The 27,655-nt window shown below is 30.0% G+C and overlaps 2 protein-coding genes across 4 annotated transcripts in view; both read left to right on the plus strand.

Annotated features, from left to right (window-relative positions):
• Positions 1-16,744, plus strand: part of Pka-R1 (protein kinase, cAMP-dependent, regulatory subunit type 1) — a 319,862-nt gene extending 303,118 nt beyond the window's left edge. For all 3 annotated transcript variants that reach the window (XM_067047300.1, XM_014418765.3, XM_067047301.1), the window contains exons 2-8: positions 7,777-7,929; positions 9,846-10,046; positions 10,901-11,120; positions 11,449-11,652; positions 13,939-14,026; positions 15,242-15,341; positions 16,364-16,744. In XM_067047300.1, coding sequence (XP_066903401.1) covers positions 7,777-7,929; positions 9,846-10,046; positions 10,901-11,120; positions 11,449-11,652; positions 13,939-14,026; positions 15,242-15,326 — 951 coding nt within the window. In that variant the 3' untranslated portion in view covers positions 15,327-15,341; positions 16,364-16,744. The remainder of the gene's footprint in view (positions 1-7,776; positions 7,930-9,845; positions 10,047-10,900; positions 11,121-11,448; positions 11,653-13,938; positions 14,027-15,241; positions 15,342-16,363) is intronic.
• Positions 16,745-22,848: 6,104 nt separating this feature from the next.
• LOC106679565 (zinc finger X-chromosomal protein) overlaps positions 22,849-27,655 on the plus strand; it is a 7,111-nt gene continuing 2,304 nt past the window's right edge. The window contains exons 1-6 of the mRNA XM_014418793.3: positions 22,849-22,911; positions 23,583-23,639; positions 23,786-23,842; positions 25,881-25,937; positions 26,662-26,796; positions 27,542-27,613. Coding sequence (XP_014274279.1) covers positions 23,585-23,639; positions 23,786-23,842; positions 25,881-25,937; positions 26,662-26,796; positions 27,542-27,613 — 376 coding nt within the window. The 5' untranslated portion in view covers positions 22,849-22,911; positions 23,583-23,584. The remainder of the gene's footprint in view (positions 22,912-23,582; positions 23,640-23,785; positions 23,843-25,880; positions 25,938-26,661; positions 26,797-27,541; positions 27,614-27,655) is intronic.

Here is a 27,655-nt window from a genome sequence, read left to right on the forward strand (position 1 = left end):
ACTTTTCATTTTATACCCCTGTTATTTTACACTTATGTTTTTTCTTTTTACCTTTTTGTAACTATAGTGTTTGTATTTTTTTTAGCCCTGACGAAGCCCTGCAACGTGGGGCGAAACGTTGGCTCAATAAAATAGTATAATTATTTACTATTTGAGTTTTTTTTTTACCGCACCCGGACCATATTCCATTCATCTATACCCTCGGTCAATCAATAATCTTCCAGTAAATACCTTTATGCTTTTTTTTTTACATGTCCTAGCAACATTGTGTTAATTATAATAACCGTTTCTAATAACTGAATCTGTTACAACGTATAATTTATGATTCACATATAATTAAAGCTAAACATTAAAAACAAATCAAGTTAAAACTGAAACAGCTAACAAACTAGAACATCGGTACTTTGGTTGACGTGTTCCATCATTCGTTGTATGGATATCATGTTCGACCACCGTGTACCGTAGTTGCGTTCACTAGTTGAATACTGACCGCATTGAATCGTGTTCAGGTACGGCAGGCGAACCAGGGCAGCAAATTATCCACTATCAAGATTTTGGAAATAATCCAAAAGGTTTAAAAACCCCTTAAATAATCTAATAAATCTGTATTGGTAGTATTATATACTCGAGGTAAATCAATCATAACTCTTTGATACTTCTTTGTTTTATTTTACACTCTTTGACAACGTTCCGTGCTCTCTTTGTACGTTTTCAAGTTTTTCCTTTTTATAAAATATTATATTACACATTACCTTCATCGTAACCTATCCTTAATTCACACATAACTATGTAATCAATTTGTATAATTATGTTATTACCTATCAATAAATGTGAAACACATATATATACTTCATTTAACATATTAGCGTATAGATAAGGCCAAATTAACATTTTTAAAACAAAAATTATGATAGTTTATGCTTGTTACCCGTTTTTACATTTCTACCTCATGTCCACATTCGACAGATCAGTCATTATTTTAGAATCTTTTTGCTTGTCAAAAAGTCAATTATACCTCTCATTTGTTTTTAATTATTTATCCTTAAAATTAGAATCTCCGAATTAATAATCCCTTAAAACATAACTCAACCTATTTTGAATTACTCGTTCTAAATCATAAGACGGTATGCCATAATTACCTCCCGATATTTCATAGTAATTATATGAATATGCACAGAGCCAAATGTGTTTTTGTTTTGTGTTTTTTCACCTACTTGTATCAATTCATTTCGTACTCATCCCTCGTATTTAATACCTGATTTCAACCCCGAAGCCGACCCACAATTGTGGTCTGAAACTGTGATTTTTACAATAAAAACAATTTTTATGAATGAGTCATCATCATTTATTGCATTTCATAGACTACAATCAATCATCTATAATAAAATATTCAGAGTGAAGGAATAAAGAAATAGTTTGATAATTAATAATTTATTGCAATATTGCCGTATTGTTCATATTGCATCCCCTGAGCCATTTATTGAATAGGAATCGATGTCATCCCATTACCGGAAACGGCAGTTAGAGGACTTCTGGTACAGACTGATATTATTGCTAACTTCAATAGCAGCCAATATATTCTCTTTGATTCAGTTGGCAGGTCTGAAGTTTTTGGAATTGGTTCAGTTTGAATAAAATATAAGAATATGCTATTTTTGAATAATAAAACAATGTTTGATTTTTTTAAAACGAACTAATTTTTATTTTGTAATGATATGTGGAGTTACACGTGACAAAGAAAAAAAAACTTCATTTCAGATTTTCATTTTATTTGTAAATATTTTAGTTTAATATTAAGTATTCTTTCATTTTTCTTATATCCTTTATGGCTAGCAAATCTTAGTTTGATATTTCAGACACAAGTACACTTGTTAGAGTTAAAAATTAAACTAGTTTATTTCTTTTCGGAGTAGTTTATAATGTAATTATAATAATATATTATAATCTTCGTAGTAATAGCCTAGATTTCAGGATGACATTCCTCTTACTATATATTTCATATTGGTAGGCGAAATTAAAATCTGAAATTGTCCTAACTACCATAGAAAAACAATTCTTAAATATTTATTATTCATCTATTCTTTATTACTATTAACAATGAAAAGTGTTAAATACTTTCTAATAAGCAAATTTAAAAGTACTTAAACATTTTGATCGAAATTTTTCTGTTGTAATAAAAATTAGGTCTCTTGAGATGTGAAAAACAGTTATCAAATTTGTTCTCTACCTAGAATAAAACAATTTAACTAAAGATAACAAAGCCATGTGCTATGGGATGAGATCGGCCGCATTTGGTTATTTCCGATTCCTCAGTCTCTTTTAGGCGGTTGTACGAGTATGAAGACCTTTTTTTCTTTTAGTTAATTATCGATTTCTTTCATAGTTCATCTTTATCCATTTTATATTACTACTGAGAGGTGTTCGATTATTTCATATTAACGAAATTGATAGTATACTACATCTAAGTTGAGTTTACCTATCGGATAAGGAAGAAGGCTGGACAGTGGCAAAAGTTTGTTAGTAAAACGAGAACAACCTTTGTTAATAGTTTTGTTGTAGACTTTGTTTTCGGTTGGAGGGGCTTGCTATGGTAAGGAGGGTAAAAGGAGCAAGAGAGGGGGTTGCGCGAGCTCCCTTTCCCTACAGGCAAACTCATTTTAGACGTACTATACTTTGGAGTACAGTTATATATCTATGACGTAAGTTACTTCTTCTTTTTTTTTTTAATGAGAGTGTGTTTTAGCAGATTTACTCTTTAATTATTTTAATTCCCCTTACGAGTAATTTAAGTACTGAGTTTTATCAAAATTGGATCAGTCGTTTGTGAGTGTTTCAGCATTTAAACCATTTCAAGACCTTAACATAGAATTAAATGAAAATTCAAGGATCTACCCAAACAATTACAGAATGGCAGGAAGAGTTGAGATAGAACTAGGCTAGAAGAGCAAGTCCTCCTCCCCCCCCCCCCATTAATGAATTTAGTTGCTATAAAAAGGAGCGAAGACCCATGATGTCCCGTGGCTGGAATACTAACCAAGGTAGTCTCCAATATCCAACGGCCCTCTCCACTCTCCCTTCTCTCCCTAAATCTATATGTAAAAGGCAGTGGATTTATAATACAGAAAATGTTCATAATATACACGGTTTATTAACTTATTAATTCCTATAATTGTTTATTTATTAAACCCTTAGAAAATATTTTAAAATTTACAAATTGGCTTAAAATATTAAAAATTATTAAATATACTGGTAATGATATAACTGTTGTTGATAAAATGTTTTTCCTAAGACCATTTTTTTATGTAATTTCTTGAAGGACAATTTTTTTTTAAGGAATGTACATAAACTTTTTTGCGCTCAATTAAATATTTTAGTTTACATATCTTTTTTTCTTCAAATAGTATGTTTTAGCAATTTGTCATTATTTTAACTGGTACTTTGAGGAAACCGAATTTCACATATTATATTTTTGTTTTTTTTATAAAATTGGAGGTGAATCTCTTTCTTATGTAACATTTCTCAACTTAATAAATCATTGTTTACCAAGAAAATTGTTCCTGAAGTTTGAAATCTGTAGTCCAGTAGGAAGCTGATTAAAAGAATAAGTTAAAAAAAAATGGTGAATAATTCCGGATTTTACGAAAATTGAAGCCTTGCATTATTTAGCCGGCACAAATACTTTTATCTAAGATACATTTTACTTGATTTCGAAAGAAATTTGATCTAGTTTACTTTGTTGAAATTAGAATTATCTAACTTAAATATGCAAGTTGGTGTTAATGGTTATGAAATATGTTAATGTAAATCCTAATGAAGTACCTTCCATGTAATTCATTTTTATTCTAAAAGTACCTAAAATTTTATTTTAAATTATAACTTTTTATATGAAATAAGAAATCATTATAGATCAATCAATGTATCACTGTCCAGAGTTATAGAAATAATGATATGCATGTTTAAGGAAATGTAGAAGGTAAATTTATAGGATAAATGAATTATCAAAAATATTTAAGAATGTGTGATTGGATAAGAACATGAATTGGTTTGATGCGTTCGGTCATAAAAAATGGTAACTGAAAATTTTACTTTTTTTAAAAATGTTTGTTAATTACAATCTTTCTCGTGCAAACAAGAGTAATTTGCTATAGCGTATATCAACATTATTCTCTTAAGAAAACATATTTCTTATAGAATCTTTCAACAATTCATGAAATCAGCCTTAAAAAAAAGCCGGTTATACCAAAAACTTCAATTCATTAAAAAAAATTCAGAAACCATGTTTTTCTACCTAATGCCTTATGTGTTAAATTAACGTAATGTAATTGCATTTTAAAATCTTGATAATGTGGCAAAACCCGGAAACTTCGAAGTGTTGATTATTTAATTTTTTTTAATAAAAAAATATATGGATGATATTTCACAAGAATTCTGATAATTTATTTAAATAATTTTTTTGATCTCTTCTTATTCAACTAAAACCCTGGCATTTAAAAAAGAACAACAACATAAATTTCCTGTTCTTTTCTTTGTGAAATCATAATACAGTCGAAATGAACTTTTTTGTTCCTCTTGGAGTTTGCTATCATCTCTGTAAATATTACCCATCATTTACCGCAGTAGTTCCCAATCCGGGTATCACAGTTGCCACAAATGAATGCCACTTTCTAAACATTTGACAAAAAAAGAAAAAAATAATTAAAATTTCAAAGAAACAGTGAATTAGAGAATTTTCTTTAAAGCCTATCTCCCCCCCACATATTCAACCTCTGGATGTGGATGTTTTGAAACGAAATTTTTCATTAGGGTAGTTTTAAATGATGGCACATGAGAGGCTCGTACAAGCCTGCGTCTTAACTAGCGACGGCGACAGTCGCTCAGCTGCTATAAGCTAAATCAAAAATAGTACAAAAGCCCAAGGGGAGAAAAAAAAAATCAGTTATTTCATTCACAAAATTCATATTTATCTGTAAATTTCATAAAAACTGGTACCCCTGCGAAGATAAACGTTATAAATTACTTTATAGTACATTAAACCACCTTTAATTGGATAGTTGTCAGGCATCATTACGTCCAATGGTTCCTAAGACATAATATTTCATAAATCAAAAATTTTGTCTGAACAACTCGAAATAAACTTTGTGTGAATTCATTTTGTCATGATATCATTAAAACTATTATTCCTCCGAAGATAAACGTATTAACCTACATTCAACTAGCTTTAATTTGGGTGCTGGCAGACATCTATACTGTACATCTAATGGTTCCTAATAAATAGTCTTTCTAAATGATTTCAGTTTCTATTTTATGAAATATTACTTTTTAAAAAACTCTATCTCGACAAACTATTGAACGTAAACAGGTTTAATAGAGCGGATAGTTTAGTAATTTTTCTCTACTTTAAATGATCTTCTGCTAGGTTTTCTTGTCTTGTTGGTAATTTCAAAGATATAGAGCTCCGAATGGAAAATCAATTTTTTTAACATTTCAAAACAGCCGCCATTTTGTATCTCCCCTAACTATACTTGGTAGGCTCATCAATTCTAATTTATAATCATACGTAGTTTTCATTACGGTAATAACAAATTGGGGTGAAATAACTGCCTTTTTTCCACAGGGCTCTTGTACTAAAGGAGGAATATAGTTAAATGTTCTAATTAAACACTTGAAGTGCAATTAGGGCAATTAAATATATTCTATAAAATTTATTTTTGCTAAGTGTGACTAACGGACCATCGCCGCCCCTTTGTCCAGTTTGTGCCTCATCTTGCTCGAGTGGAGGTAGGTAGGGGGGGGGGATGTTTGGTCGTATTGTGCCTCATCTTGCTCGTGTGGAGGTAGGTAGGGGGATGTTGGGTCGTATTGTGCCTCATCTTGCTCGTGTGGAGGTAGGTAGGGGGGGGAGATGTTTAGTCGTATTGATATTGAACCGTCTGTTTGATCGGGTTCATTATTGGATCTGATAGAATACCGTTTGTGGTTTTAATAATTCGATTAAATCATGAATTATAAATAATCCCTAGCCCAGTATACAAGTACGTTTTTCTATAGTTAATTTTCAGTCAAACTTTCCAAAGACCCTCGAAGAATTGGTTTTCATTTGGATAATTTATTTCACATTGGGAATGCTCCTTAGGCTTATACTGAATTAGGTGCGGAGTCCGATAATTATTTCTCTACATCATTAGCCAAGGGTTTATTTTTTTGTCCTTAGCGGACCAAGTTTGATTAGTTTTGTACTTTAACAAGGAAAGTTGCTTGAAAGGATTAAAATGTTTGTAGTTGTTGGTGGTATTTCGTTGTTACTTCTTAGAGCTCTAAGTCCTCAACAGCACGAAGTTGTGAGAAATATAAAACATTAGTAGGCATAGATATAAGCTACAAATAATCTAATAGCAATCAATAACTTATATAAATTCGATTCAAATGTTTCCTCCTTAGCTTGCATATGAGGTCTCATTGTAGCGTGAAAAAATAGAAAGTATGATGCCATTGATTCTTATGATTTTTTTTTTACACTATTGATTTTTTTCCTCAATATTTATTCACAGCTTGAAAAGTTAACTGAGAACCTTATGGGCGGACCTAAGGTGGAGAGATTACTCTCAAGGAGGAGAAATCATCCATCATCCCCCTTTACCTTACCAGATAACTTAATCTTATCAAACAGCAACCATCTTGAACATTGATTTTAACATTTTTTTTAAATTATTTCAATCCACTATAAAAATAGCTTAAAAATTATTTTTAAAAAATTTCATTTATTTAGTTTTATCAGAAGCAAATTATTATTATTATTATTGTGGGATTTATAAAAAATAAATTATAAAAACACAAAACTGTCATTACAAACTGTTTTAAAATGAAAACAAAAATCAGATAAAAGATGTTTTTGAGAGTGCTTTTCCTTTTCAAGTAAGACTTGGAGGTGCACTGCAAATGGGTCTTTCGTAACTTGTCAAGCTATATTATCTCCAAATTCAGTTAAAATTTCTCATTTCCCTATGAAAGAGTTTTATAAATAAGTAAATTTACTGGTAGGTAAGGAAACAGGTACTTCACCAGAAGTATTGATTTTTTTCCTCAATATTAATATCTACATTGAAAATATTCAGGGAGGATATCTACACTGATGATATTCAGGGAGGATATCTACATATTTGGGGGGGCAGTCAATGAAGAACACAAAGAAGTAAAACATAATTTATTAGTGCCAACGTTTAGGCCAGAATTTCAGGCCTTCATTAGGGCTAAGAATAAAAAACAAGGTAATAGCCATAATGAATAAAATGAAATAATAAGTAACAACAAGAAGAAAACAGATGAACTAGGTACATAAGTAGTATTGGAAAACATAAAGTGTAACTATAATAAGAAAATAAAAGAAGATGTTTGAATACTTATACTATACGTTTTGTGTCAATATTAGTTATGTACCTATATTATCTATTATCTTCTTGTTTTTTGAACTTAGCCCTGATGAAGGGCTGGTATTCTTGCCTAAACGTTAGCACTAATATAATCAGTTTTACTTATTTGTTTTCTTCACTGACTACTCTTCATATTTAATATCTCCAGTCAAAAACTAACGCATCATTATATATCTATAGTGATAAAATCAACAGACTGTAACATGTATGACAGTACATGCAGTAATAATTTTATCTCACAATAATTTATGGCATTCATTGTATTAAGCTTGAATAAGGAGCACATATGTTTTTGTTTTTCAGTTATAATTATGAGTGAAATCAATATAATTAGTTGATGTGGTTACAGGAGCAGGCGATGGAGGAAGCAAAGCAAGCTGTGACATCTCCTGAAGACACAGAAGACCTGAGCCCTGCTCCTCATGCTCAGGCAGCTCGAAGGCGAGGCGGGATATCTGCAGAGCCAGTCACCGAAGAGGATGCTACCAGCTATGTCAAGAAGGTAATGCATTCCATTTGTGCACTCTAGGACAGTTAAGGTAATGCATTCCATTTGTGTACTATAGGACAGTTAAGGTTAAGGTAATGCATTCCGTTTGTGTACTCTGGGACAGTTAAGGTTATGGATTCCATTTGTGCACTCTAGAACAGTTAAGGTAATGCATTCCATTTGTGTACTATAGGACAGTTAAGGTAATGCATTCCATTTGTGCACTATAGGACAGTTGAGGTAATGCATTCCATTTGTGTACTATAGGACAGTTGAGGTAATGCATTCCATTTGTGCACTCTAGGGCAGTTGAGGTAATGCATTCCATTTGTGTACTATAGGACAGTTAAGTTGTAGTCCTCAATTTTGTTCAGAAAATTTAGATTTTCTTTAAAACATTAATGAAAGTTATCACAATACATGTAAAAGTTTGTTTGTTTAAAAAAGCTACATTTTACTTTTTTAATTTAATACTCTGCTGATAATGGTAAAAGACATAATAAATTGTTGATTTATGGTTACCAACTATCCTTCAATGTTCAAACATTTTCCTTGATTGGGTAAAAAATAAATTATAGAAATATTGCAAAATGTGTTAATCATAAATCAATAGAAAATATGATTAATTTGAGCTATGGAATGGGACCAGAGTAGCTCAGTGAGTAAGGGGATGTCCTGCAGATAATTATTTATTCTGTTACTTTAGCCTTGTGTCAACCCCTATGAGTTCAGGAATCCTCCTGGGGCACGCCCAGCCTCTATAAAGTGGGTACCCTTAATTAGGGGAAAAACTGTCAGTTGAGTCCAATCATAAATAAACATCTCCTAGCACAACCATTGTTCAAGAAACAGTACTTCCTTACAAAATGCTAAACCTCTGGTCCATCATGGGTTTAGGGCGGTGGATGTTTTTTTTTTATATATATAATCCATGAAAACATAGATACAAATCTAATACATTGGCAGATCCAGAGAGGGGGACAAGAAACGTTTTTCTCCTGTAATGAAAAAGAAAATTTTGATTTTTAGAATAATTTAATATTTTATCCTTTCATTGTTTTACTCTAAACAAAACAGGGTTTGTTTTGTAGTGAGATAATTAGTCTTTTTATGTTTTGAAACTCATTCCCCCTAAATGAAAACACAAAAGAATCCTGGAGTGTAAAAAGGGTGTAATGATGTTACTAATTGTATAACTTTTAATCTGTTTTCTTCTTTATATTTAAAAGGAAGTTTCGACTTTGATCATTTCCATTTAAAAGAATTTCTCATTAAAACTCCACTTGACCATTAACAATTTTCTCAATTTTCCTTGACAATCATTATTAACTTTGGTTTGGATTCCATGTAAAACAGTAGAGTTCCTGTTTTCTTTGGCATTAGTTGCAAAATAAAAACTTAAATCAAATATAGAGCCCTATAAAGTTTTTAATATTTTTGTTTATATTGCCCTTAAAGATAATTTCTGGATCGACCTCAGATCGACTTTTAGAGTTTTATTATATTTAAATAATTTATAAATTAGTTATTATTAATATAATAATTAAATCATTGGTAGTGGAAAATTAACATGCAGTCAACTCTAATGAAAGCCTGAAGTTTAGATCAAATAAACGAGGTTGGCACAAATAAAATAAAAGTTTTACATATTTTTGTTTATTACTAATCCACTATTCTGCTCCCTGACCCTCTCACATTTATTATTTATAATATGAAAGGCTATTTTCTAAGTATGTAATTGTTTAATTAAAGCTCAATGTGTTTTGGTATACCTTAGGTTTTTCTTAGTTGGTTTCTTGTTTCTTAGAAAGCTATTGAGAAAAATAAAAGGGGTTTCATATTACTTAATTTTATTCTTACTATCTGAGTTAAGTAGTTCTTGGACAGTAATGAAACCTAGATACTAGAGTGAGAGTGTGATGTTACAGGTGGTTCCCAAAGATTACAAGACAATGGCTGCACTGTCCAAAGCAATCGCCAAGAACGTCCTCTTCAGCCACTTGGATGAGAATGAGAGATCAGATATCTTTGATGCCATGTTCCCCGTCAACTTCCTGCCAGGTGAGACGATCATTCAGCAAGGCGATGAGGGAGACAACTTCTACGTCATTGACCAGGGTGAGGTTGAGGTAAGTTGAGTACTCATATCATAGTTTTGTTAATATTTTATTTTATATTATATTACTATAAGAACATTTTTGCTATTATTGTCCTACCGTTCTTGCTGATAAAGCTTATTTAAAGATGATAACTTTGAATTTAACTCCTTTTTTTAAAAAAAAAAAAAAAAAAATCAATATAATTATAAGTTATATGGTTATCAAAAATAAATCTCATATTGAATATCAATGTAAAATTGATTATTTATTTATCTAAATGAAATTATTTCTTTTTCTATCTAGGAACTTTGTAGTTTTTGGTGCTAATGTGTTGTTACTTTAAGTTCTCAACAACATGAAGTTTCGTGAAGCAAACATTATTAGAGATATAAGTTACAAATAATTTAATATAAATCAATAATTTATATAAATTCAATTAAAATGTTTCCTCCTCAGCTTTCATGTGAGATCTTGCTCTAGCATTATATAAATGTAAAATAGGATACTATTGATTTTTATGATACTTTTTTTTTGCTATTGATTTTTCCTCAATATTTATGTACAGCTTGACAAGTCTCCCGATGAAGGCCTGAAGTTCTGGCCAAAATGTTGTCTCTAATAAATATGTTATGTTTTTTGTGTTCTTCACTGAATGCACCCCCAACCATCTCATTGGAACTTTGAAAATGTAATATTAAAACAAACCTTCCAAAAGATTTTGAGCCTTTCATTGTCTTATCTATTTGTTTAAACATACATGTTATTAAAGAGAATATCTTGTGAAATAGTTCAACCCATTGTTTTAGTTTTTAAGTAATTATTCTTTTTAATTTCATATATTTTGTTTATTGTCCATTTATACTAACATATATCGCTGTGAACAGGTGTATGTGAACAGTGAGCTCGTGACAACAATCGGGGAGGGGTCAAGCTTTGGAGAACTGGCTCTCATCTATGGAACCCCTAGGGCAGCCACCGTTAAGGCAAAGACAGCGGTGAAGCTGTGGGGTATCGACAGGGACTCTTATCGTAGGATACTGATGGGGTCAACCATCCGCAAGAGGAAGATGTACGAGGGCTTCCTTTCTAGAGTTTCCATTCTAGGTAAGGCTACTACTAGAGAGTGACAACTGTTCATTAGAGGTTGTATCATAAGCTCATCATTAGTAAATGAACTTCTTTTTTTTTTTTTTTATACCTCTCCTAATCGTTTTGTCTAGTGGAATTTGTTGTTACAATTTTTATAAAAATGATTAAAGGCTAGTTTGATTTTTAAGTAAATTTTATACTTCTTACCACCTTTTTTTTTTAATTGTTCAGATTTAGAAAAAAATGTGTATTTTATTTATAAGTGGTTTTTTAAACAAATGGAGTTGCTCTTTAAAAAAGGAATATGCTTTTATTTTATTAATGTGATTTGATGTTTTTACAGAAAGCCTTGACAAATGGGAACGGCTGACCGTAGCAGATGCACTTGAACCAGTTTCATTCTCTGATGGTGAGACTATCGTGAGGCAAGGAGAACCAGGCGATGATTTCTACATCATTGTTGAAGGGACTGCCTTAGTTCTGCAGTGCAGGGGGGAAGGTGATACAGCCATCGAAGTGGGCAAGCTCGGGCCCTCTGACTACTTTGGTAGTTATTATTCATCTCAAATTTACTTATTTCTAAGTAAAGATAAATTAATTTGATTGTTTAATTGATGGCAAAGAATTTTTAACAGCTGATAATATCACAGAAATAGAGTTAAATGTTTTATAAAACTAAAAAAGAATGCTATCCCTCCTAGTGGACAGTGTTATTAAGACCCCCAGGCAACAAGGTACAAATTTAATGTATTTGAACTCCCCATTAATGGAACCCCTCCATTCTGAAAGCGAATACCAATTTTCCTTCACAATAGCACTTTTAACTCTTCTAGAACGGAAAAAAATTAATTAATATGTACATTACTACAAATTAACAATTCCAAAATTAAAATTATGAGTCATTTCTTTTGAGAAAAAATTATAATGCTGTTTTTGCCAATTATATTAGGGCGTTAATAAAAATTTGTATTACATAAAAAGTATTGATTATTTATTTTATGGCCAGAAGTAATTATTTAATTACAGCTTCCTTAGCCTTTATGTCAAACTGGCGGGGATATCATCTTCCCCGATAGGTGTCTGTTATGGAGAAGTAACTGTACTATTTTGTATTAATTATTAAAACATTATCAATTTGGATGAATTTATCTTATGTTGCTTTCACTCATGAATCCCTTGCTTGCCTTGTTATTTTTGAAAATCATTTAATGCAATTTCACATTATTTAAATAATTTGAATAAAAATATGAAATCAAAAAATCAACACATTTGAATTCTAGAAGAACTTCATGGCTAATAAGTGTTATTGATTGATTTTTTTTTTAATTTTAGTAATTGTACAAAAACACATTTGTGAATATTTGTTCACATATAATATATGATTGTTGATATTGAGGCATTGCATTCTAAAATCATCCAACTCTATTTTCCAATTTTTTATGTTCTTTTGTTTTAACCGTTTTTATTTCATATTATCATGAGATGAAACAATTTCTTCCAAGAAGAGTTAAATCACATTTGAGTTAACATCTTTAGAAAAGGATCCTTTCACCTCATATAATACTTTAGAATAAAAAATATTTCAAAAACTGATCAATCGGCTTGCCTAGTTTTGGAATGTAATACCTCACATATTCTTTAAGTATAGAATCATCCTCTATTATTATTGTTAGTTTTCTTGCAATTATTCCCTTTTCAGAGCAACCAGAAACATTTTCAGATACTTTATTGTTTCATTAGTGCGTTTACACAGTTATAGTTGTTGAGTTGTAAAGTAGTGCCCTGTTCACATTTGTACTTAATATGAACAACATAATTTTTTTCATTAATCTGATCAAAACCATTCATTTTCCATAAGAGTTGAGAATAAAGTAAAACATATTTTCTAGCTCTGCTCTTTTACACTAGACTTGATTACTCACAAAACAGAGGGATGTGAAAGTGAAGATAGCTGATTCATAAAAGAGCTTTAATGACTCATCGCTCCGTTAAACCAGAGTTCACTTAGCTACCTTGCTCCCCCCCCCCTCCCTGCACTCCAACCATAGATCCCCAACTGAATCTAAAGAACTTATTTTTCATTTTGAAGGATGTGTTTTGGGTTGTAGTGAATAAAAACAAAAATATCTGTTCAACCGTTTGCTTTGAACAGCCCTGATGAAGCCCTGCAAAGTGGGGCGAAACGTCGGAAAATAAATAGTTGTAAACTATTTTTGTTTCTTTTGTATCTTTTTAGCCCTGATGAAGCCCTACAAAGTGGGGCGAAACGTCGGAAAATAAATAGTTGTAAACTATTTTTGTTTCTCCTTTGACTGCAACCCTAACCATCTTCTTATATATAAAAAAAAAAATAGTTTTGAACTATTTTTGTTATTAACCGCAGCCCTGACTATCTCCTTCAAATTCACATAAGTCCAATCAACTATATACAATATTATTTTTGAATTATATCATTAGTAGATGAGCCTAGTATATACTGCTCTCTTTCTCTCCTTAGTATTTACTGCTCTCTTTCTCTCCTTAGTATTTACTGCTCTCTTTCTCTCCGTAGTATTTACTGCTCTCTTCCTCTCCCTAGTATATACTGCTCTCTTTCTCTCCCTAGTATTTACTGCTCTCTTTCTCTCCCTAGTATTTACTGCTCTCTATCATGAAATCCTTAACACTGGGAAATTAAGGAAGTTATCATTCACAATTTGTCTATATTTTAATTTAATTTACCTAATAATAATAGTTGTTGATGTCAAGCAATTATTGAGATTTCCTTTATAACTATGAAGAAGACTATAATGAGTGACTTGACTTTTTCTTTTATTTCTTTTTTTTTTTTTAGGTGAAATTGCATTGCTATTGGATAGACCACGTGCTGCAACAGTTTGTGCAAAGGGACCTCTGAAATGCGTAAAACTGGATAGAGCAAGGTGAGCCAGTGAGCTTTATTTTTTTAATTCCAAAACGTAAATCAAGTGACTCCTCTCTCTTGACTTTTCTTGCCTATTTGGGTACTAAGTCCTCAACAAAAACTTTTTATCTTTGCTAATATTAATCCCATACACCCCCCTTTTTTTTAACTTATTAAATAATCAATTTAGATTTAAATTGTTCCAGGAGATATATAGTTTTTTAATTATTCTTAAAATATTAAAAAGTGAGCAAGTATCAATGGAAACCTGCCTATAATACTTTTAAAAGCATAGATACAAAGTTCAGTTTATTGTATCTTTGCCAATAATTGGTGCAATTTTTTTTTTTTTTATGTAGAGAAAGTAATTCTCTCTTCAATGATCCTTATCTAATTTACCAAGAAGTGTATACATTTTTATTTATGTGCAAATAAAATTTATTTTTTGTAAAAACTTTTTTTTTTCACTTTTTTTTAATATTTATTCTGTTCTATCTCGAATGCTTTTTGATTTAATTTTTTTTTTATTTGTATGTCTATGTTGCGAAAACTAGGTTTGTTGGCCAGTGACATTGATTAACAGCACATCACACTTTCTTTTTTACCTCTTTCCTGGCCATTTCTGATATGGGGGAGGAAGATTCTTTTGGCTATGCATAAGGATGACAACATATCAAACACAGAGAGTAAAATCCAATAAGATGCATGCAGCACACAACTTCCACTTACCACCCTACTTACATCTCCAAGCTTTGAGTAGATTGGTGATTTCGTGTGAAGTTATCACCATTTTTTGTGATTTTCGAACAAAAATTAAGACCAGAAAAGGCTGATACCCCAAGCAATTCTAACACTATCCTCACCACGTATCCTGATGACACATGTATGCTCACAGTTAATAATAACCCTTTAATTGCATCCCAAACTCTTCAATCCCATATAACAATCCTAAAAGAAGGGTGTTGAAATTGGAGGATTAAAATAAATCCTAACAAATCATATCAAATCACCTTTACTTTCTGTCTAAAACCAACCATCTGCCCTGCAGTATCCTTTAGTATTACTTTACAGGCTAACTCTATTTGTACTCCATAAACAAATAAATAAATTATTATTATAAATAGTATAATGCAACTCATTGAATTTATTCTTGAACCAATGATTACTTTTAACCTTTATAAAAATGAAGTAGTGTTGTGTATGGGTTTAATCGAGCTTTAAATGTATATTTTAGATTTGAAAGAGTACTCGGACCATGTGCAGACATCTTGAAAAGAAACATTACCCAGTACAACAGTTTTGTCTCCTTATCAGTCTAGCTTAATCTCCTGATGGTAAGTAATGATTTGTAAAATTGTGATTGTTTTCTTTTTGTCTTTTGATTGCTATAAATATATTTACTCTAACCTTAAAGCATTCTTTTCTTAAGCATTATCATGGCTTATAATGTTGCGGAATGTGGATTTAAATCATAATATCTGGATATTATAAGATTTTATTGCAAATTGATCTTTAAAGTTCTTTTTTACATGACTACGTCAATGGGTTAGCTATGTTGGTGCAAGTAGTAAATAAACACAATGACATAAAAAATCAAGGGATGTAGTTTGGGTATTGCGGCAGCTATCTATATACAAAATTTGATTATACCACTCGATAACCAAAGGATCAAAGAATTTTGTTAGCTAATTGAAGTCTGTAATCCATAGGGAGCAGCAGATGATGGGACTCCTTTATTTTGAGTCTGTTTTGCCAACTTTTTTAATTTTTCTTTTATCCAAACCCCACCTACAAATCTTGGCAATATCTGTATTGATCTAATATTCTTCAGGTAGTTCCAAGTATCTTCTATGATTTTTATATCCTCATACTTTTCTTATTATTATTACAAATCAAATTTTTTTTCGATCAGAAATAAAATTTTGAGGGAACTTGTTAGAATTTCCACAAAAATGTGAGATAGTCTTCTGCTCTGTTTTACTCTGTTACTTATATACTACTTACACTAGTACATATATACTACTTACATTATTACATATATACTACTCATTACATTTATGTATTGTGTAATACATAGTTCTTGACAATATCTGAAGAACACATTTTTCTTAAACTCTTAAAAATACTCCAAACTTTAAACTCATAATATGTGGCTCTAATTAAAATAATTTTTCTTTGTGAAAATAGTCGATATATATTTTTTTTATTTATGTCTTAAAGCCTAGAGTGCAACACCATCCTAATCATAATGAGCTATTCAGACATAATGGCTTGGTCAACGCACACTGTATATGTAGCCTGTATATTCTGTAGTGTATTACTTATTGATATCTATTCTTTTATTTTTATTTTTTAGGTAAGGTAAGCAAACCATGGACGTTTCTCGAAGCCTTGGTCTTCTACTCAGAATGTTGCATAAATATTGAACTACAAGAAAAATAAATTCCTCCATTTAACTACTTGTCAGTGTTATTGCCTTAACCTAAACGGTTGGAATGGTTCCCGACCATTTAATCAGTAAAGTGAATATCTATATCTTTACCTTGTTTTAACCCTTATGTACTTGTTATCCCTTCTAAATTTAGAGGGAAATTGGTTGTTTCAATTTTAGTCTTTTAAATAGATTTTTTTTATGTTTATCTATATAAAATTATTTAAGTATTATTTATCTTTATTTGAATGAAATGGCGCTATATAGTCAAAATATTATGTTTTAAAAATATAATATAACTCTAATTATGTTTGTTATTAAATGATTTCTTCGATCCATGTCCCTATACCTTTTCCTATCTTATTTCTATTTTCTGAGCAGTATCACAGTACATTATCTCATTAAATAAAAATACGAGAGAAATATGAATCAAAATCAAAGAGTCTTGTTTTTCTTCCATTCCATTCCATTAATTATTAATAGATAGGTATAAATTAATATGTTTGATAATTTAAATGATAAAAACTCTAGATATTATAAGGATAATAATAGAAATACAGCAGAAATTAAAATCATTGTTAACTTGAATTTTTCTGTGTAATGAAATTTATATGATAGCTAACAGTATTATAGAAAATTAAATACCATTATCAATACAAGTATATATTTATAATGATGGACATTATAAAATAATTATACTCAAAATATGATATCCTTAATTAAATTGTTTATTTTAAAAAGGAAATATAATAGCATAGCAAAAGCATAGGTTTTGAGTAATCCAGAAAATATTGTCTCAACACTAGAATCTGAATGCTTGAAAATTTCAATAATTACTATCTATTCTATAATTAAAGTTCAATTAAATATAAGTTGGTTAATATATATAGTTATAATCTATAATATATATAGATATATCAGTTATATTAAAAACAATCTCTTCATAAAAGTAATTTTTTATATTACTATTATCAGTAAAAATAATTTCTTTTAAAACTGTTGAAAATGTACTAAATACAAATGCTTAAAATGCTGCATTTCTAGCCATTACAACTTGAAAAAATAAGGATTGGTAAATGAAAAACTTATTTTTATAACTTTTAATTTATTGTGGGAAAACGTTATAACATGTTGTTAAACCCCTCTTTATTTGTCATCTTGAAAACATTTTTCGGTCAGATACTGTATTTTTTTACATTATTGAGCTAGGCTATTTACACACACAGTGGGACTGTGAAACCCATATGTGACATATCCATAGGTGGCAAACAAGGGATTGTTCTCTGTATATTGTGGTCAAGAGGGAAATGTAATATTTCTCCCCAAATTTTTTATGTAATGAAATGTAATACATCCCTTGGACCAAACTGACTAGGAGAAGGAACTCCTGAACAATAAACCAAACGAGGAAAGTTAGCATATCACCAACTATTTGGTGCACAGGGGCAGATCCCCAATGCTGGCATTTGTCAGCAATAATAAATAATAAAGAGAAGTAAATTTTATTTTATTTGTTACTGTCAACAGGTTAAGGAAATATAACTTTAAATAAGCTAAACTTAAATATAAAATAACAATATGTTTAAAAAATATTTTAATATCAGAGTGTATATGAAATACTGAATAAAACTTAGGATGTATATTATCATGTATATATAAATTCAAAACTTGAAGCTACAGTAAATGCCATCCGTCGCCTGTCAATTCCCATTTTGATTGTATAATCTAGGGGACCTTTTTTCATAGGAACAGAATTGGCACGATTGAATGACATAGTTAATCACTTACCATAACGTTGTTATTTTCCTGCAGTAAATCATTATTAAAAACATCTATTCTTAATAAATGAACTCATTAACTGACAAGTTCCTCTTTTCACCTCTGGAATGTTGGTGTTAAAAAATGTTAAGACTATGTGATAGAGGTAATTGGCATTCTGTCGTGGCACTCGTTCAAGAAAATTACATAGTCAGCAATATGAAGTTAGATTTTATTTTTATTTTTAAATGCGGCTCTACTCATTATTAGTAAATGTTTTCAAAGTAAGATATGACAAGGTGTTTAAATGGAGTATAGGAGCAGCCGAGGAAGACATTATTGACTCTAATTATTTTTAGCATCTTTTTTTTATTTAGATGGCATTATATTCAGTTTTATCTCAACATTTTACAATCAACTACAGGGTTTTGAAGATTCAAACCGCTAAGTTGGACTATTCCCTAAATCCTGAAGCTCAGGATCGCTTTTTATTGTTCGTAGGATATCCACATACCAAAAACCTCTCTCCTCTGTCATCTGGATGATTTAGCCTAGCTCTAATTTTGTACTCTGGCCTTCTTTTTTCTTTTCTTCTTTTTTCTACTAATCACTCAATTAATTTTTGTAGGAACTACTTGTAAATAAAGTTTTACACAAAGTGTTTATTCGTTACACATAATTTATTTGAATTGTATTATTAATACAAATGATTTGCTCATCTTTATACATTTTCTTTCAGTGACATGAAAGAAAATAATTCTTACCACAAATAAAAAAAAAATTATAATTACTAGAACGATAGGGAAAAATCAAAATGACTAATTTTATTTTTATATATTTTTTCTACTGAGTGTATAACAAATAAAAAACAACCAGTACTGAAAAAATGTCTACTAAGTTATTAGAGCTTCTCATATTAGTTAATATACAAGATATAATCTTATAGCTTGTTATATTATTGATTATAGCTTCCTCATCCCTATCTCTTGAAAATTTTATTAAAATAGGATTAATGACAGTAAGTATTATGCTTGTAACATGGACTTACATAAAGAGTGGCAAATTAGACATAATTATCCAACATGATCATTTTCATAATGTAAGGAGGTAGGTAGGAAAGAGACAGATCCAGCATAACAAATACTAAGCTAGGCTCTAACATCTCTACAAAAAGTAACCAGTCTTTTGACTTTGCCACAATAATGGAGAGAAGCAATTTCCAAACCTTACAGAACACCAAGGTGAGAGAAACCAGCATCCAGACCTTCTGAATAACAAGCCTGAGGGAGCTTGGGGATCTTGTCCTCAGGAAAACAAATTAATCAATAGTAAATTCTTTACACCATTAGGCAGCAGCCTCATCGGTCACAGTACCTCAGGTAGCCACTGGTGTTAAAATTACACTCACAGTCATATATTTTCAACACACTACATTAACCCTCATACTGACAGACTAAAGCACCACGGTACATACCCTCGATAGCTACCCCGGATCGGGGAGGAAATTTAGACGCTCTGTCATTGCACTGGCAATGGTTATACAATGCAGAAAAGAGTAAATGAATGTATTTAATAATGAAAGATATCTTATTAATAACAAATGAGTCTCTGTATAAGAAGAAGTCATCATTACGAACAACATAAATCATTGCAAAATATTCAAAACAAAGGTAAGCTTTGTGTGGTATGATTTATTTTTTATTCTTTCTTTTCTTTATAAAACTTCTTTGAAAATAATACTAGACACGAAAATGTGATTATTATTTACTTTCTGACTGAATGTGTCTTTTAACTAAAATAAAATAAAAGTGTACACTTTTTTTTAATAAGAATTATTGAATTCAATCTTAATAATAATCTGTAATATTGTGTAGTATGATATTACAAAATTAAACTAAATAAACCATAAAAAGGAAACTTTTTGAGTTATGCATAAATAAAGCTTTCTTTTCTTCATATTATTTTCTGCTTTTTCTCGGAGATTTATTATAATTTCAAAAAGCTCTAGGATTTTAAGAAGAAGACTTTAGGCAAGTTTCATCAAAATCTCCATTTTGGTGCTAGTCTTGATAAAAACACACTCTTTGACTATTGCACTATCCCATAAGATACCCAATTTGGTTGGTACACATCTGCATACATCTGGGCCAAAATACTACAAAACAAAAAATCGGTCCTCTTCCGTTATAGAATTTTTATCAGATATTTATTAATTTGGTTGGGTAATCAATCAATTGCGGGTGCACATAAAAGCTCCCAAATTAAAAGCGGGTGGGAAAAATGTTTATTTTTCGGTATTAGCGGAAGGCGAGGGTTTCAGGGAGAGATTGATAGTGTACTGACAAAAACACCTTTGAGAAATAATTTGTAAATGGTGACTAGTTTTGAAGAGTCGCATATATAAGGGCACTCTTCTGCTATTAATTGTGAAAAAATATAAATACAAAAATAAAGTTCATTTATGTATTTTTTATGTGTGAACTTGAAAATAATCAAATAAAAAGATTGCTAAACCCGTTTACTAAAAAGGTACCAACAGACGAACATTTAGCTCAGTAAAGGTTCAGGATTAGACCGCTGGTGATATCTATGGCCGCATCGAATCTTTAAAACATTCGACTTCTGGTTTCGAATTTACGTACCAGTAGGTGCGGCCACTGCAGTGGAACTTCCTGCCTCATTTCCAAAACGTTCAAGGGAGTATATAAACCCAAGTCCCAGTATATTTTGAACAATCGGATCAATCAGGTCTTGGAGTCTCCTTCAAGATCTTTATCTTTTTTAAAAGATCCAGCTGCATAAATGCGGACAATGGTGTCCATGCCCCGCAGTACTATCGCTGCAAATCAGGGGTAGTGAAGACCATGCCCCCTCCTAATATGAGGGGGTGGTATAGAGAAATGATATTAATTTAACATTGTTTTTTAGCAAATCTATACCTCAGGAACCATTATACTTACTGATGCAGCACTCAAATTAAAGGTAGTAAGTATAATGTGCAGTAAAGTAGTGTATAACCTTTAACTTCATAGGAGTAGTAGTTTTTATGATAAATAACAAAACGCCTATTTCTAACTGTTCGGAAAAAAAATTAATATATGAAAAACTAAATTTGAGGATCCATTAGACATACTGATGTCTGCCAGCACTCAAATTAAAACAATAGTAAAGTAGTTCTGAACATTAATGTTCGTTGGAGTAGTAGTTTTATGATATTTGTAAATGAATATGAATTTTTGTATATAACATCATATCCGAGCAACTAGAAATCAATTTATATTGCCATAAAAAACTACAACTTCTACGAAGCTTTAATTTGAGATTTACATCTGTACGTATAATGATTCCTAATATATAGTTTTCCATATATCAAAAATTTAGACCGAACAGCTAGAAACCTACATTTTGTGAATTTATTTTGTCATATATCATAAAAACTATTACAATTATGAAGTTAAACGTTATAAAATACTTTAAACCATAATAAACCAGCCTTAATTTGAGTGCTAATAGATCACTCATTCCTGAGGTACTTATATATTTCCCAAAATAAATTCACTAAATACTGATTTTTAAGTATTTTTTTTATGAAATATAGCTTTTTAAAAAGTATATCTCGGGAACTATTGAACATAAACAGCTCTTTTAAGGCTCATAAGCAAGTTTACTCTTCTTAAAATGATGTTTTATTATATTTTTGGTGTTTTAAGTAGTATTAAAAATACAGAGCTCTGAAAGAAATTTTTTTTAACGTTATGCAACAACCACCATCCAACAGCCAATACAACACCATGCAACAGCCAACAAAAAGTTCTCCCTAACTAATCTTGGCAGATTCATCAATTTTGACTAGTGACTATATATATTTTTCATTAAATTAATAAATAATTGGGGTTAAATGACTGATTTTTTTCTTCTCTTGGGCTCTTGGTTAACTTTCTATGATAAAACTATTTTTACGTGTATAGGTACATCACTAAAAAATTTTAAAAATCTATTAATTTTTTTTAATTATAAGTTTTTTTTCTTAACTGCGCCAGTGGCGTGTCAAAAAGGATATTCGCTTCGGTGGTACACATAGTAAAACCTGATTTGTATGGACTCAATGCGCCGACTTTAACAGATTTTTTAAACTCATTATATTAAAAATCACTTTTAACAAAGTTGTGGTACAAAATTGAAAATTGGAACTGTGATTCGTAAGAGCTCTGTAAATTCCCAACGATACCCCATTCATGGCATGTGAGTGCTGTTATTGTTCTTATATTTTGTACAAAAACAGTTTTGAGGCTATTAATATATGTAATTAAAATAACATTATAATGATAGATTTTCTACGACTTCAGTAATAGCTTACCAATGTTATTATTATGCTAATCTAATAATTGTAGCATTATATAACAATATTAAAAATATTTTTCCACTTAAAAAAATATTTTCTAATGATGTTATCCAAAATCGGCTAACGTTTTGGGGCTGTGGTAGTATCGGAATTGGTGAAACAGTATACAATAAATAAGTATAAAATCAGGAATAATGCTTAAGGAATCAGGATGTCACTTTTTAAAAATATCATCAAAATCTAATTTTTAAATTTGGCGGCTATCGTTATCATTGGTTTGGTTTTTTGTCCAATCGGAACGGAGTAATGACGTTTAGGTTAGATATCAACTTTAGAGAATATATTTTATTAATTCAGAGATTTTATTGTCTAGGTAATTAGTAATTTATTTTAAGAAACTACAACTTCATCATTATTATAAATATGTTTATTAGAATTGCATGTAGACTGTAACAAAAATCTGTTTATTATTTCTACGAGAATGTAATATTATGAGCCATATGATTTTTCTGTAATCAGTAACGTCCGTCATTGCTAATGATAAGTGACATTTCAGATAAGGTAGAATGATTTTAATGAACTAAAGTATTTAAATATTGAGATAATCCTAGCGTTCATACCTTGTTGTGATAGCCTAGATTAGAGTCTGATTAAGATGTATTTTGTATCATTTTTTTCTATAAACAGTGATTGTGACATATTAATTATGGGTTAAGAGAAACTGGTTATTTGCTGTCATATTATTGGAATTTTATTACACAACACTAGTTTTATTGAGTGAGACATGTGAGATTATGCTCTGTTATAATTTTTATTCTTGATAATAGGTATCTATTAGAATTTTCAACACTTATGAGTATTTGATTTGTAAATTATCATATATTATTAATCAGGAAATAATGTGATTTTTTTTTTATAATACTTCATCATGACAGTAATTTTTAAATTCTTTATTGATAAATTGTACAATTGATTATTTAGTTGTTACTAATTCACTTATATTTTTACTATAACTGTTACATACTGTTTTACTTCATTTTTCAGAGATGGATTCAAACATAGCATTGCCTGAGTTGGCTATTGACAGAATTTTGTCCTATGGTAAATATTTAAATTATTTATCACATTATATTAATTTTATAAATCCTTTCTTGATCTATATACGATCCTAATATCATTTACAAATGTAGTGGTATACTGTTAAATAAAATTTGTGAGCAATTATATTCTTAAAATTTTCATTACAGGTGTCGATTCTAGTTTATCACTGTCTGCTTTAACCATCCATGGGATGATCGCTAATGGTAAATATTGTACTCTTAAAGTTTCTTTGAGAATTAGTGTATATTTGTTTTGGTTTTTCTTTAATTTTCGGTTTATAGAAATCCCTGGTGGTCCAATCCATACCACTTTATCCAGACTATGACTCTCATATTCTCCGAATATGAATTTGGAAAGCTTTTTCCTTTAATATAGATATTATAATATTAGATACCAAATTTTATTATACTATCTCGATTAGTTTATTTTGTTAGAGCCTCTTAAAGTTTGTACTAAACTGACATTTTTATATACTCAAAGATCAAGGAGAAACTTTCTTGCCAAAAGTAAAAAAAAAATTACTCTTTTCCGTTCCTACCATGATTTTAACTAACATCACTTGATTTAAAAATATATATGTTTAGTTAATTAAAACATACGTTTCATTTACAAATTATAAAACAACAAACATTTATAATAAACAATATTAAAGGGGTGTTACTCTTGATGCCAAAATTCTATCCATATTTTGACCATGATATCTTGCATAACTCAGACACCATCTAGAAGCTTCATGGCGCTGTATAGTTGAAAGGTAAGTTTCAGTAACATAATATTAACTATTTCTGTTTCTTTATTATTTTTGGTATTCTATATAATAAATTACTGAAACATAATCTCACATTTATTTGATGAAAAAGTTGTTGTTTACCTGAGGTAACATATATGGTACTTTGCTAAGAGGGGCATTGAGAGTGTTCCTCTTTTAGACTTAGTTTAGGCACTCTGCGAGCATATTTGATTCAATTTTTTGGTTCATTGCAGACTCTTAACCTGAATTTTACGTAGCTAATAATTCTATAATGTAAATATGTACATATATATTTTTGCACTGTGTTCAATGTAATAAATAGGACCACCTCTGACATTTCTAAACGTACCAGAATATTCATTTTCTGAATTAAATTTTTTTAAAATTCTTTTTGGGGGAAATTGAAGTCTATCCGCACCTTGACTATGTTCTTTGCTTGATAGATTTTTACGAGGTTTTACTTGAACCTTGTTGGGAAGTTTTTGCTAACAAGTGAAAATATATTGCTCTTATGAGACTTATTTTAAACTAAATTGTAAATGAAAAAATATCTATTACTATTTCTAACTTTTAAACATACTTAACATATTTTTAGAAGTGTAAGTATGTTAGAAATAAAAAAATTGTTTTTGGTAACACCCCAGTTAATGACTTCCTGACTTGGCAAAGTACCCTTATATGAAGATCATGAGGGAAAAACAGGCATTCTCATATTTTTCTTTCAAAATTGAGTTATTGATAAGCAAAAATCGATGAAATCAAGCACTAAGTTCTTAGGAGGTCAAACATTTAAAAAATCAGTTTTATACATATCAAAATCGGGTTCAAAAAATACCTACAATGAAGAATTTCCCCATGCTGAAGGTAGAAAAACAGTTGATGCCTACAAATTGATGAACTCTGCTTTGAAATTGATTATAATAATTGTGTGATAACTTGCTCATATAAAAATGAAAACTCATTGTTTTAGGAGCCGTTTAACTTTGAACTTAATTTTTCTCTCATTCATTTTATTTCGATTCCTGGTTTTTCCATATTGTCTTCATTTGGAACTTTGTCATAAAATTTTGTCTTGAAAAAAAAAAAAAAAAAGAAGTATCGTTTGTTCATTGTTGAGTTAGTTGTAGAGAGAGTAAGAGGCCCAACTTCCTCAATGAAAACATCAAATATTAAAACAAATAATGCAGTGGCCCTATTGTTGTCAAGTTAAGAGTTAAAGCTTTAAATGTTGAAATTAGGTGAAATTCAGCATTTTTGCAGGAAATGAAACTATAGTTAATATCAACTATATGTTGTTTAACCAATATAAATCTGTGTGGGAATGGATTTTGTCTTTTGTAATATTAAATGAGCTGTTGCTTATATTTTGTTTAACTACCATTTTTTTATAAAGTGTAATAAAAACATGTTTAATTCATTATAAGGAAATGAATAAAGCTTAAGATTGTATATTGAAAATTTAATGAATTAGCATTTTTTATTTTTTTCAGATATGGTATCAAATATAACACTACCTGGAATGCCTATGCAGAGCTTTCTAACAGATGGTAATTATTTAATTTTTTTTTATGATATAATTTAAATATAATTCTTTATGGACTAGGAAATTTTTAACTGTAATGAATTCAAAATTTATAACTAATAATTGATTTGATGATCGGCTATAAAGGGAAGAAATGGTATGGCCATAAATAGTTCTCCTTTCTTTTGTTTCCCATCACTTCATGGGATTGATAAAAGCAATAATAAGAAAGTTTTAAGGAGATAATAAAGGCAGCAGTCAAGTCCTGGCCAACTTCAAATTCACATTCTATCAATCATCTAAAAATAACATAATCAGAAATGTGATGATGCCTAAAAACTCGGAGTCAGTTACATTAAACTGCAACTTGCAATCATTGGGTTTTGACCCAGTGATTGTTTCCATTTGAATACTTCTGTCAGGTACTATAATAATGTGGAAAAAAATAAAAGATGTTTTATACTATAAAGATTTAGGTAGCCGTATGATTGTATTATCTAACGTATAACATATGAAAAATTATTTTTCTTCAATTCGGTCAGTCTTAAAACTTTTCAAATATAAATTAATTGTATATTTTTATAGCTATCCTGATCGGCATACTGCTCTTATATATTTAATCAATTCTAAAAGTTTTCCAAATTGTCCTTTTAATTTTAATTGCTCCAACCCCTCAAAAGACATCATACTCCCACATTGTGTCACTTTTTTCTTCATATGGTCATTAATGAAATAATTATTTATTGTAGATTACAGGTCAAGTGGAAATATTAAGGCCGAATTTTTAAATGAATTTAGTGAAAATACAGAGCCTGATGATTTGAAAATTCAGAAGATGGATATTGGATCAAACCAAAATGTGGTCAACCAGTTTCTTGAACAAGGTAAACTAATAAACTGCCAGACCTAGATTTTATCTGATAATTTCACATGCTCTTTTTGTTAAACCTTATTATTTTATTCAACATAAGGAAAGTATGGTAATGGTTGTAAAAAAAGATTTGTAGAAATCTTTTAGCATAAATGCTTAACTATAAAACTTTGAGCTGTTAAAAACTCTTAGATTTTTGAGAAAATAAACCAATAAATTGACATGCAATAACTCAAGAAAATCACAATCACTCTTAAGTAAATTCTGTAGTTCTAATTTTTGTGGTTTGTTGATGAAATACAATTTTTTTTACTTTTAGATTTAGGTTTTCTCCTGCCACTATATTTCAAAAAAGAGCAGTTTTTTATTTATCTCCCAAACCAAGAATAAAAAAAGAGCTTGCACATTTGGTATGTTACTTTGTAATGGCCTGACAAATGTGTAGCCATCATGATTTAACCTTTTATAGCAATACAAAATAAATATCTACCTATATAAAAATTATCCTTTATTATATTAATTAAACAACGAATAACTTGATACAATACTAGTTCAATGCCACAGTTTTGAAAAGTAAAAATATTTAATCCTTCTTATTAACATGTACACTTTTAAATTTTTTTGTTTTTATTTTAAGTTTTATTTGTTAACTATTGAAAAAAGTTATGATTACTCACGTCATAGGTTCCTTAACATCTTAATGTTCAAAAACACCCCCTTATTTCAAGAAGCTCTTGAAGTATTTTTGTTTTGTTCAGATGCTGGTGTACATTTCCTAACCAGGAATCCACCACATACTCTAGAGATCTTCCCCAAACCCTCAACTTCTTGTAAGTTTCTTTCTCTGTTTTTAAGTGTGTATATATATATTT

This window comes from Halyomorpha halys, unplaced genomic scaffold (genome assembly GCF_000696795.3).
Source record: "Halyomorpha halys isolate HHAL.00 unplaced genomic scaffold, Hhal_1.1 Scaffold208.1, whole genome shotgun sequence".
NCBI lineage: Eukaryota > Metazoa > Arthropoda > Insecta > Hemiptera > Pentatomidae > Halyomorpha > Halyomorpha halys.